General features: G+C 41.3%; 1 protein-coding gene across 3 annotated transcripts in view; it reads left to right on the top strand.

The window, feature by feature from the left end:
• Window positions 1–10,109, top strand: part of POLI (DNA polymerase iota) — a 39,363-nt gene extending 29,254 nt beyond the window's left edge. For all 3 annotated transcript variants that reach the window (XM_038743857.1, XM_038743859.1, XM_038743858.1), the window contains exons 8-10: window positions 5,373–5,503; window positions 6,941–7,146; window positions 9,036–10,109. In XM_038743857.1, the coding sequence (XP_038599785.1) occupies window positions 5,373–5,503; window positions 6,941–7,146; window positions 9,036–9,860 (1,162 nt within the window). In that variant the 3' untranslated portion in view covers window positions 9,861–10,109. The remainder of the gene's footprint in view (window positions 1–5,372; window positions 5,504–6,940; window positions 7,147–9,035) is intronic.
• The last annotated feature ends 3,392 nt before the right edge of the window (window positions 10,110–13,501 follow it).

The following is a 13,501-nucleotide window of genomic DNA, read 5'->3' as shown; positions in this document are numbered from 1 at the left end:
CCTCCCAGCTCCACGGCACTTATGTACATACTTTTAATTTATTTATTTAATGTCTCTCTCCCCCTTTAGATTGTAAGGTCGTTGTTGGCAGGGAATGTGTCTGTGTATTGGACTCTCCCAAGCTCTTAGTGTAGTGCTCTGTGCACAGTAAGCACTAAATAAATATGATTGACTGATTGAGAGAGATCAGGGTTATGCTCATTTGCCCCGTGTCTTTTAAACTGAGTGGCCCTCTTGACCAACTCATGGGCCAGGAAAACTACAAGAAACATGGCTCCCCAGCTTCCAGGGCTAGCAGCCTCCTTCGATCGTGGAAGTGCTTCACCAACTCAACAATCTGGATTCTATTTTTAGCACCCCAGACTAATATTGTCCATCAACACTGTGTTCTTGTAGTCTCCCAAGCGCTCATAGGATAGCACTTGCACCCAGCACCCAGTAAGTGCTCAATAAATACCATTGATTGATTGATAATGGTTATCACTTAATGTCTTAAGTGTAATACATATAGGACACTCCCAATTATCAGCCTGAAATTGTCCATATTCTCCCAGGCCTTCACACCAGTTCCCAGTGTGACCTCCTGCTTCCCATCTAGTCCTGGGCCCCCACTCTTCTGTCTCCTCTGATCCTCTGCTCTTGTCTTAAAATGAGCACTAAAGTGGAGTAAGAATGTCTCAGGCTGAAGTCATCTACTTACATGAAAGCAGCCTGTGTACCAGAATGGGGTGGCTGTCAAAGGAAAATAATCAAAGATGGGACAACGAAGGAGCCAGTGGTTCTCCCCCTGCAGTTTTTTGCTGAGTGGACAGGCCAAATTAGAATAAGAGGGTTCTTTTTGGCCCAGAGGAGCGCTTCTTGTCCCTAAACAGCCTTTCCTGGCTTTGGTATTTCTAGCAGTCATTTCCCTTCACCCACCCTGCTTGGAAACTGGTTCGTCACTGTAAAAATGACCTCTAAGCCCTTTCCTTTTCCTGTCACGAGAAATGGGTTTTTAATCTGTGATTAAGGATTTGTGGGCTAGTATGCCTTTTCACTAGTGTGGATATGTTGCCGATTTGTACTTCCCAAGCGCTTAGTACGGTGCTCTGCACACAGTAGGCGCTCAATAAATACGATTGAATGAATGAATGAATGAATGGATAAGGGCAAATTTACTGTAATTAATGTAGTGTCATATGGAAAAAAAGCACAATAGAAAACTTGAACTATATTTGCATGTGTTAAGTATTCATTTTTAGTGAGAAAAATAAATAATTTCCCCAAATCCAAATAGCCTTTCATTGACTCTCCTTCCCTTCCTTGAGGACATGCCTGTGATACTTGATATTATTAATATGCCAGAGATAGTAATTTTAGAATATAAAATCATACTTTAATATTTCATTTAACCTCTAGAAACCAGCATGAGACTTTCAGAATATGATGTTCTGTTGTGCTTGTCCTATCTGCTTTTAAATTATTTAAATAATGGCTTCTATCATAAAGCCAAGCCAAGATATAGTACCACAATTGATTAATTTAATCTTTGCAATAGCATGTATAGTATTTTAATTAATAAAGTGTTTACAGAGACACCAAAAGAAATTTTATCACTCTATTACCAACAAACATATAGCAGTAATAAAGCAGCAAGCAATGGAAGAATAATCAGAGGCTTATTTCATACACTTAATAATGATATTTGTTAAGCACTTACTATGTGCCAAGAACTGATCTAAACACTGGGGGAGGTACAAGGTTATCAGGTTGTCCCAGGTGGGGCTCACAGTCTTAATCCCCATTTTACAGATGAAGTAACTGAGGCACAGAGAAGTTAAGTGACTTGCCCAAAGTCACACAGCTCAAATTGAAAATGTTCCATTTCAGTGAGGTTTTAAAAAAATATTTCCAATGTAGTGATATGATATTTTACATATGTTCCATAAATCCTCTTTTTTCAAATTAGACAGTGGTATTTAAATGCTTACGGTCTTTAGAAGTTAAAGTGGAAATTGCATCCATCCTGACACTTCGATCATAACTGTATTTTTCACTATTCCTGCTGAAGGACCACTACATGTCTGAAATCTGAACTATAGTAAGGGATGATGGATGAAGGATAAATTCCTTAAAGCAGGTTTTGAGCAGTGTACAAGGGAAAGAAGGGTTTAGGGACTGTTGTTAGAAACTTGATTAGTAGCTCTAATAGCTCCAAAACCCCATTTCGTCAAAAGGGAGAAGCAGTGGATGCAATACTGGTTGCCAACCTCTTGGCCCACGTCCTGCCACTGTCCTGGATCGCATTCCCTCTTTGTATCTGACAGAAAATCACTCTCCCCACCTTCAAAGTCTAATTTAAAAAGGGACATCTTCTCCAAGAGGCCTTCCCTGACTAAAACTTCATTTCCTCTCCCTCCATTCCCTTCTGTGTCACCCTTGCACTTCAGTTGGCACTTGAATTGTACTCTCCCAAGCCCTTAGTACAGTGCTCGCACAGAGCAAGCTCTCAGTAAATACTATGAGTTGATTGATTATGGCTAAAGTCTCTAGTTACCTCAGCCACTGATTGCTATGTGGCCCAGGATCCAGAAGACCCTTCTGATGTTACACTCAGTCACTGCGGGGAAGAAAGTTCCCCCCTCACCCTTCTTCCCCTCACTCCATTTTGCTGTTTCCCAGTCGGTATCTTGCATGGTCTGCAGCCTCCAGAGGGAAGCCACCCCGGTTTGAATATAGAAGCAGCGTAGCTCAGTGGAAATAATAATAATAATAATAATAATAATAATAATAATAATAATGGCATTTGTTAAGTGCTTACTATGTAGAGCACAGGCTTTGGAGTCAGAGGTCATGGGTTCAAATCCCAGCTCTGCCACTTGTCAGCTGTGTGACTTTGGACAAGTCACTTAACTTCTCTGGGCCTCAGTTACCTCATCTGTAAAATGGGGATTAAGACTGTGAGCCCCACGTGGGACAACCTGATCACCCTGTAACCTCCCCAGCGCTGAGAACAGTGCTTTGGACAGAGTAAGCGCTTAATAAATGCCATCATTATCAATTGAAGGTGTGGCAGTCTCTTCTCCCATCCTGATTTTGTGTTGCTCTGTGTTAAGCAGGAGAGAACCCTATTCAGCCACTCCTCCCTACCTTGTTGTGGGCAGGGAATGTGTCTGTTTATTGTTGTATTGTACCCTTGCAAGCGCTCAGTGCAGTGCTCTGCACACTGCAAGCGCTCAATAAATGAGATTGATTAACTGCAGTCATGATATGCCTCTTCTGTGTTGCTTTAGAGTGGGGGATTGGGAGAGGGGATACTGGGAATTGCAGTGTTTTATCACAATTGGAAATGCCTCTGGGCTAAAGCTGTGCATGGTAGGTCACCATGGCAGTGAAAACTGACAAGCAGCTGAGCCTAGGGACAAAGTTGCAGCAAGGGGGAATTTGGGGCTGAGCCAAGCTAGTGGAACACAGGCTAACCAGGTCAGATCCAGCCGGCTCCCAGCTGGAAAGAAGGAAGCAGGGCCATCAGGTCCTGGTTGGGATTGCTGGCTCGTTTCCCTGGGCCCTTCTTGCTGAAAGCCTGGAAACCTACAGCTTGAGTGGGGGCCATGCAAGTCACTGGTTCCCCCCCAAAATGCTAGAAAGGGCCATGCTTGAGGTACCGTGCAGAGGTCAAGAAAGGCCCCATAAGTGGTTGAGAGGAAGGGACGAGGGGAAATACAGTGTAATTTTAATTACCTGTTGGGCTCCGGTGTTAAGTCAGGGCTCGTTTTGAAACAGAACATAACAAATTGCATTTATGTCTAAGGTCAGACGGATCCCGCAGGACAGTGATTCATAATACACTCAGATTTTTGAGGAACTTATTACACTCATATTTGTGTTCTGAAGTGGGCCTGTAGATCGGTTTTAGCCGGGTTTAGCTTTTCAGGTGGAGGTGTTCCGAGGAGATGCAGGGCTGTAGGTTAAGTGAGGGGTCAGGGCTACAGAGGTGGAATTGCGAGTCCATTGGCATAATAATAATAATAATGATAATGGCATTTATTAAGTGCTTACTATGTGCCAAGCACTGTTCTAGGCACATAGAGGTGGCATCTAAGGCCATGTGAGCAAATGAGCCCCCTGAGGGAGGAAGAGTAAAGAACTCAAAATAGAACCAGGGGACACCCCCAGATAAGGGGTGGGAGGTGGAAGAGTATGTAGATGGGTGAGATGAACAAGCTTCTATGCATAATTCAATAAATTTTTGAGGATGATCATGAAATGAGAAGCCGAGTGGCTTAGTGGAAAGAACACGGGCTTGGAAGTCAGAGGATGTGGGTTCTTATCCCGGCTCCACCACTTATCTGCTGTGCGACCCTGGGCAGGTCACTTAACTTCTCTGTGCCTCTGTTACCTCATCTGTAAAATGGGGATTAAGACTGTGAGCCCCATGTGGGACAACCTGATTATCTTGAATCTGCCCCAGCGCTTAAGAACAGTACTTCAATCATATTTATTGTGTGCTTACTGTGTGCAGAGCACTACTTGGCACATAGTAAGCGCTTAACAAATACCACTATTATTATTATTATTAAATAGGTATCCGCAAATCTTGGGAATAGCCAATCAGCAAAAAGTAGTGATTAGAAATTATTGATCTTTCTTCCAACCAACAGTGCAGTTAAAAATGAAAACAGTGGGCTGAAAGTCTGCCTAATGAACATTTAGTTTGATGTAATTTACACTAAGTGATTTGCAGGTGGACTGCTGACCTTACTTTTTATTAAGGCAAAGCATTTGAGCCCAGCCAGTTCTCTGATAATGCAGAGGATCTGCTTTATGAAAAACTCACACTATAGTACATACACAAATGCATATGTTTTCTTATGGTACTGCATTGTGTTCTATCCAGGCAGGTGGGCACCAATGGAAGAAGGGTCCCTAGTTCCCCAATAGCGTTCTATCCAAAAGGTGTAGTTAAAATATCTTATGAGAGAACTGATAGTAGTTTTCAGATAATTGCTAGGTTTTCCCTATAATAGTTTCTTTTAATGGATGCAATTTGCAGGAAGATAATCACTTAACTAACTGTGACTGATGGAGCAAATTGCTTAAAAACAGAGCTTCAGTTTACAAGTAATCACCAATAAATGCAGTGGAAATGCAGCCTTAGCTTGAAATAACCATGCAGCTAGGGCTCAGTAAAAGTAAAATGTTTTAACCTACCTAACCTTCAAATGTAGTAATTGTTTGTTTTATGTTTTCTACCTAGGCTCAGACTAGGACATTTTGCTTTATTTGTTTTTCAACAGCCTGATCTCATCACTGTGCTATTTGCTAACTCAGACTGGGTTTAAAAACACCTAATAAGTATTAATGTTCTTGTTTTCCACATAACATGTTTTCAGAGTTTACAAAGATGGAAGGAAACCTCATACAATAAGATTAACCATCCGTCGATTTTCAGCAGAGAAATCTTTTAATCGGGAGAGTCGGCAGTGTCCTATCCCATCTCATGTAATTCAGAAGTTAGGAACAGGCAAGTGTCCATCTGAATTACTATTTCCATTCACACTTCAATATTATATATGTGTTCTACTGAATTTGACTGAAGAAAACTTCAATGGTACATTAGTTATATCATTTGAAATTTTAATTTTTTTTTTATAATTTTTAAGTTTTGTCTTCATTCCGTGTAATAATGACGATGGCATTTACTAAGGTGCTTACTATTTACTGCCTGACACAGTGGTGGGGAGGATACAAAATAATCAGATCGGACCTAATCTTTGTCCCAAACTGGGCTCACAGTCTAAGATGGGGGAAGAACCGGAATTTAATTCTCATTGTACAGGTGAGGAAACTGAGTCACAGAGAGGTTAATGACTTGCTCAAAGTCACCCGACAGGCATATAGCAGAACTGGGATGAGAAACCAGGCTTCCTAAGTTCTAGTCCTGTGCCTATTTTTAGGAAGTGACACCACCTCCTAAATATTCATTGAATGTTCATGCTGTAATACTGTACTGATACTGCAATACTGTACTACTGTATGAGTACGTTAGACCCTTCCTGTCCTCAAGGAGCACTCGAAAATTGGAGAGATAGACAGAGATATGAGAATGTAATGAACCTAAATATGCACATGGATGAATGAGGTAATTGCCAGAGTGATTTGAGTGGGCAGCCAGAACTTTGTGATTAGGGTACAGGTAATGAAAAATTCCATACTACTTTGGTAGACCCTTCTGTGAAACTCAGGAAACTTTTAGGACCAATCACTGTCCCAGCTAAGTGGAAAGAACATGAGGTTGGGAGTCAGAGGTCATGGGTTCTAATCCTGGCTCCGCCACTTGTCAGCTGTGTGACTTTGAGCAAGTCACTTAACTTCCCTGTGCCTCAGTGACTTCATCTGTAAAATGGGGATTAAGACTGTAAACCCCATGTGGGACAACCTGATTACTTTGTATCGCCCCCAGCACTTAGAACAGTGCTTGGCATATAGTAAGCACTTAATAAATGCCATCATTATTATTATTATTATCATCCCTCCCCAGATTTGTATATATTGTTAAAATGTCTTATTGATTTAGGAGAAGCAATATGACCTAGGGGCACGAGCATGGGCATTGGAGTCAGAGGACGTGAGTTCTAATCCAGGCTCCACCACTTGTCGGCTGTGTGACCTTGAGCAGGTCACTCCACTTCTCTGCACCTCAGTTACCTCATCTGTAAAATGGGGATTAAGACTGTGAGCCTCGTGTGTGACAGGGACTGTGTCCAACCTGATTACCTTGGATCTACCCCTGTGCTTAGAACGGTGCCTGGCACATACTAAGTGCTTTACAAATGCCATTATTATTATTATTATAACTATACTAATAATAATTATATATTAGATTATTATAATAATCTAGTGTTTTTTGTACAGTGGCTTGAGGGGTTTTTTTCAATGTTTTCCTTTATTTAAACTTTAGGAAGTTATGATGTTATGACTCCGATGATTAATATACTTATGAAACTGTTTCGAAATATGGTAAATGTGAAGGTGCCATTTCACCTTACGCTTTTGAGCGTGTGCTTCTCCAACCTTAAAGCACTGCCGACTTCTAAGAAGGGAACTATTGAATTTTATTTAACACCGTCATCGTCTTCAACTTCACACTCTGGTAAAAAAACACATGTAAGTGCAGAATTCTTGGAAATAGATGTACTGTATATATTGTAGATTTACTGCTGGGAGAATCGTGCATGTGGCTAGGTGTCAGGTATTCTGAGGATGACATTTGAATGTGGTAGGTTTCTTCTGGTTTTTATGCCTTATATGTCTCATATTTTTCCCTCCGCACTTTTATAGTCCCAAATGTTATTTTCCCAAGTCATAAAAATAAGCACACATCCTTTTCAGATGAAAAAAAATAGAGAAGTGTTTCATTTCTCCTTTGGTGGTTGATCTTAAACAGCAACTACCCAAAAGGTTAATGTTAAGGATGGGAGTTTAAGAAAATCGAGTTTTCTTTGTTGAGAAAAGTAGAAGGGTTTAAGAGTTCATGTTAGATGAGCAGGGAAGAAAGTGATTAGTTATCTGGGAAATATTTTCTGATTGTCCTGATTGGGTGAAGCATGGTCGGATAACACAACTCATTTTTATCTCGCAAATGACCCATCAGCAGCTGGGATAAAAAAGATTACTATTGTGGTAATTACATTTTCCACTGTGGTAAGCACTTGAAATGTGTAAACATAATAAAGGTAAGGCTTCTGGGCCACCAGCTTCAAGCCTTTTGATCGGGGGCACTACTCCCATATGGCGGGTTTTCGTACCCATGGATTGCCTGCCATACTGGGCTGGCTCCCAGGAAGCCTGAGCCACTCAATTGACTGGCAGAGGGGTCCCCAAAAACATATCTGCTGAAAACGTCATCTCTCCATGACCCCCTTGCCCATTCTCCCTTCTTGGAAACTTCCTCCCCTTGCAGAAGTTGGAATGTGGCCAAAATGCAGATATGGGGGTGAGGGGAAATGACGCAGATTTAATTTATTTCCTGTTCGCCGCTGCTCTTCTATGCCTCTTGGAAGGGGGAACTACTGGCATAATGCCGATGAGTTCCGTTTTCATTAGATGAGAGAATAAGAAAAATAGAAAAACAAAATTCCCAAAAGAAAGACAGCAAGGGCACGGAGGCACTGTCAGGCAGAGACAGAGGAGGACCGAGAGGAGAGGAGCAGCTACAAAACATTTAAAGGGGTCTGAAAATAGGGGCAACAGTGAGGTAGGACTCACATTGCATTTGCCAGGCTGAATAACTTTGCTGTTGTTTTAGAATTGTATTCATTCATTCAGTATTTATTGAGCGCTTACTGTGTGCAGAGCACTGTAGTAAGCACTTGGGAAGTACAAGTTGGCAACATATAGAGACAGTCCCTCCCCAACAGCAGGCTCACAGTCTAGGTATAGAATCGCGGAGCCTCATCTGATCCATCTTTTTTTTGATCTGAATGTAGGAGCTTAAGAGTGTGAGAGGAAAGATGTGTGCTCCCAGGTAGCACGACCCAACAGTAACAGTACCCCTGTTCTACAAGAATGTTTTAATCAGTCCTATTTATTGAGAATTTACTGTATTAAGCGCTTGGGAGAGTGCAGTAGAACAGTTATTATTATAATTATTATTTTTATTAGTTGGTAGGCACTTTCCCTTGCCCACAATGAGTTTACCAGAATGGTCCTGAAACTTCTCAGTCCAGAGACCACTTATGTCATAAAATCTTTGGATTAGTAGATGGGTTAATAGACGATATTGGCTCCCAGTTGCTGTTTTTTAGAATGGAAACCCAACAGGTCCATTCAAAAAACAGCCATTGAAAGAGCTTGGAGCCTCATATGTTCGTAGAAAGGTTGAGAGGAAATATGAATTCCTCCCCACAACCCCCAAGCCTATGGGACTCCAGGAACAACTCCAGGAACAGCCAGGGACCACACTTTGGGAATACACTGTCTTAATAGGTGCACTCCTAGGTACTGCATCTTTTACAGACTGTTGTTTAAATTCTTATTTTTTATTTCTGGGCTAGAAAATTAAAGACACTCATTTGGAAGATCTCTCACAAGACAAGGATGTCAGCTGGGATTTTCTACCTACCGGAAGAATAGAAAGCACAAAAACCGGAGAATCTCCATTAGACCCCACAAATTATCCAAAAGAAAAAGAATTTTCTCTGCAGTCCCTCCCTGCGGGCATTGACCATGAAGTATTTAGCCAGCTTCCATTAGATATTCAAGAAGAACTTATCTCTGGGAAACCTGGGGAAAAACTCCATGGAAAGAGAACTCCAAGTTATCCTTTGAGGGCCTCTAAAGGAGTACTATCTTTCTTTCCTCAAAAAGACAGGCAGGACCATGACTCAAATCCCAGGGAGCAAAACCCAACATCTGCAGCAAGCAGCAAACATTCAGATTCTTTAGCTACAAATGAGCCAGGGACATCAGGTTTAAGTCGTCCTGGCTCAGCATATCTCTTCAATCTAAAAGATCCTTCTTCCTATCTGGAAAGCGTTTCAAGAGACGGAGGTGTGAGCCAGTGTCCGAAGGAACCCCAAGCCTTCCACCTTTCAGACACAAGCCCTGCTGTATCTAATGTCCATTCTGTTCCAGACTTGCAAAGTCGACAACTTTTTTCCACCGAACAAATGGCAGCTGACCAGAAGTGGCCCACAGGAACACTTTCTCAGCATCAAGGTGCTGTGAAAAACCAAAAGCAGGACTCTGCAGAGGAGGAAATTACTTTTCCTTCTGACATTGACCCCACCGTTTTCTTTGAACTGCCAAAAGAAGTACAAAACGAACTCCTGGCTGAATGGAAGAGAGCAGAATCATCTTTTCAAATTGAACACGAATAAGCAGGATGAAAAATAAAATACCCATCTACGTCAGTTTTAGTAGTCAGTTAACGGTGGTTAAATTAAACTTGGACATTAGCGACTCAATACTGCAAAAAATTTGGCTAACAGGACACATTCAAGGTAATGTGTGAAGAGAAGTAATTTTCACATAAAGCATGTGCCTCCATTTCAAAAGTCGTAATTCAGATGTTATCTTCAACTTTCAAGTTGTCATATATATGATTTTCAATAAAAATATTATGAATAGTGTGTTTTCCATACATTTTATTGGAAAAAGTAGGCAGGCATCTATAAAACAAAACATTCAAAAATTTTGAGCTACAGGAAAGTAAGGAAGATTATTGAATTTTGCCTCTCTGAGATGTAAAGTTACTCAAGAATTTCAGCCCAAGGGAGGCTTCAAAGGATGAACAATATTAGAACTGAAATGTCTCATTAACTTGTATTTATTTGTTCCAATCAGAACTGTTCTTAGGAGGACGGTGAGATCCAGGGCAACTAGTTGGAGAGTGTGAGTTCTCATTAATCCCGGGGAATTGGGAATCTGTTTAAATCACTTCTCTGTCTCACACACTCTCTCTCTCTTCTCTCCCCCCACCCTCCCACCCCCTGCTACCCCTAACACAAAGCAGAAGTGGCTGCTGACACTGTGTAGCAGCCCTAGCTTTAAGTATTTCAAATTTGTGGAACATGATATCAATTATTGACAAGAACACTTGGCCATCCTGGGTGTGTCCACAAGTCACCATCGACTCAACTGAGGCTCTTTGATGGCACTGAGGTTTAGGATTTCGTCTACGCACAATTCTTTTGGGGAAGCAGCATGGCATAGCAGAAAGAGCACAGGCTTGGGAGTCAGAAGTCATGGGTTCTAATTCCGGCCCGGCTGTGTGACTGGGCAAGTCACTTAACTTCTCTGTGCCTCAGTTACCTCATCTGTGAAATGGGGATTAAGACTGTGAGCCCCATGTGGAACAACCTGATTACCTTGTTTCTACTCCAGTGCTTAGAACAGTGCTTGGCACATAGTAAGCACTTAACAAATGCTAGTATTATTATTTCCACTTCTGTACATTCAAAGGCCAGCTTGTGCTCCATTCTATACTTTTCCACATTCCAGCCACCTACAGAATCAATCAATGATATTTATTGAATGCTCACTATGTGCAGAGCATTGTACTAAGTACTTGGGAGCATACAACAGTTTGTAGACACGTTCCCTGAACACTTCATTCATTCATTCAATTATATTTATCAATGCTTACAGTGTGCAAAGCAATGTACTAGGCGCCTGGGAAAGTACAATATAACAACAAACAGACACGTTCCCTGCCCACAGCAAGCTCACAGTCTAAAGGGGGAGACAGACATTACTATAAATTAATAAATTACAGAGATGTGCATAAGTGCTGTGGGTTCTTTTCATCCTCTTAAATAACAACTTGGGAAGACACATCAGTCATACTTATGGTAGTCACACTTAAAACTAAGAAGTTGAAAAGGTAAAATTTAGAGAGAACATCTTTGTTTTCATGTCCTTAAAATGTCCAACTGGTATTTGATACATTTCACATTGTTTAAAAATAGCAACTTTTTTTTCAGAGTAGTGATGAATTTATAATCTGCATATTGTTCCACTCTTCTATGTAATACTTTCATCCTCTCTGCATTTTGGTATTGTTTCTCTCTTCCCCTCTTTTCTTTTGGGAAGAGCAGGGTCCTGGGATTTGGAGGACATGGGCTTGAATCCTGGATCTGTTACTTGCACCTGTTCTTTGACCTTGAATAATCATCACTTAATTTTTCTGTCCTCAGGGTCATCCTCTGTCAAATAGAGATTCAATACCTGTTCTCCCTCTGCCTTAGACTTTGAATCTCATGTGGAGCAGGAACTGATTATCGTGTATCCACCCCAGCACTTAGTATAGTGTTTGGCACATAGTAAGTGATTAATAAATGGCACAATTATTATTATTAGTCTCCCTCCCTTCCTCCCTCCTTACCTTTCTGCCAGAATCCCTATAACAGGTGTTCTGGTGTCCCTCTCTACCTTTTCTGGTTATTTTTTTGTAGAACTTGTTTGTGGGTTTTTGTTTTTTCATCTTACTAAATCACTGAAATTTTTGAGGGTTCCCAGAGTGGATTCACTCAAAATTCTGAAAGCTGAGCCAAATGCCAGCTTACTCCTGCTCAGGGGGAAGAAGAAAAGCTGTAGTGAGAAGAGTTGACGAATCTGTCCTCTCCCCCAAAGCAAGTGTTCAAACAGGTAGTTTCTGATTATTCTGGATTTCTAATGCTTAGACATTTCTACTTTAAAGAAATAGTTCTTGCAGGTATAATTGAGGTGCCAGTACTACTTATCCTCTTAGTTTACTCAGCTCTAATTCTTAATAGTTTGTAAATTCCCCGAGTGCAGAAACTACGTCTTTTACTTTCTTTCGTTGGTCCCAAGTACCTAGTAAATTGATGATACTGGACTCTGCTGCTGCTTTAGCAAATATCCCTGTAGCCCCCAGAATCCAGAAATTAAATTTAGAGTTCATCAGATTTTTTTTAATAGAAAGGAGGCAAAATATGAAGTCTGGAATCAGAAATCTCCATCAACTGTGTCACAGGCAAATCCTTTCTTCACCTTAGTATTTTCCTCAGTTTACTGTTCCTCAGTATTTACAGTTTCCTCAGTATTTTCCTCAGAGATTTGGCCAGTTGTCTTATCTCATGTGGTAGGATTTGTTAAGATGCTTGTAAACCTCTTTGTGCATCAGGGAAGATAAGTACTATAGACAGTTAATGGTTTTTGATTAATATTTGGAGTCCAGGCAAAAGACTGATTATCCATTAGTGAAAAAGTTTTAGGGTAAATGGGAAGGCAAAGAGGCAGTTGGCAACCCACCAAATATAGTTACGTGCCTTCTGATCTGTTTAAATGCCCCTTTAACTCCTTAAATGTCTTGAGGGTGCTATCAGTTAAACATTAAGAATCCAAGTAGGAATTTCTCTCAGGAAGAGTCCCAAGGGGGAAAAAATACCAGGGAACTTGGGAAAGAAGAGCAAGATTCTGCTCCATGACCTCTGGAACATGACTGTTTTCCCTTAGTTCACTCTGACTTCCTTTCTGAGCCCCTACTTATAATAATAATAATAATGATAATAATAACAGTGGTATTTGTTAGGGGCTTACTGTGTGCCAAGCACTGGGGAAGGCACAAGATGATCAGGTCTGACACAGTCCTTGTCCCACGTGGGACTCACAATTCTAAGGAGGAAGGAGAACAAGTATTTAATGCCCACTTTGCAGATGAGGAAATAGAGGCACAGAGAAGTTAAATGACTTGCCCAAGGTGTCACAGCAGGCAAGTAATGGAACAGGGATTAAAACCCAAGTCCTTGAGCCATGTTGAGCCCAGACTCATGTTCTTTCCACTTGGGAACACTGCTCCTTCTCCTTCCATAGCAGGGGGGAAGAGAAACAGAATAGTGGAGGGATGCTTTTTATTTGGGGGCACTCAGAGAAGAGCCAAACTCCTGCTATCTCACCCTGATTCCCCAAGTCACTCTTCCCGCCACACCTCTCCCACTGCCACACCTGAATTCCGCGTACTTTTGTATCATTTGCTTTGCTTTCTGGGGTTGGGGAA

The sequence above is a fragment of the Tachyglossus aculeatus genome, chromosome 3 (assembly GCF_015852505.1).
Source record: "Tachyglossus aculeatus isolate mTacAcu1 chromosome 3, mTacAcu1.pri, whole genome shotgun sequence".
In the NCBI taxonomy this organism is placed as follows: Eukaryota; Metazoa; Chordata; class Mammalia; order Monotremata; family Tachyglossidae; genus Tachyglossus; species Tachyglossus aculeatus.
The sequence above is the reverse complement of the archived record's forward strand: the minus strand, read 5'-3'. Positions and strand labels throughout refer to the sequence as shown.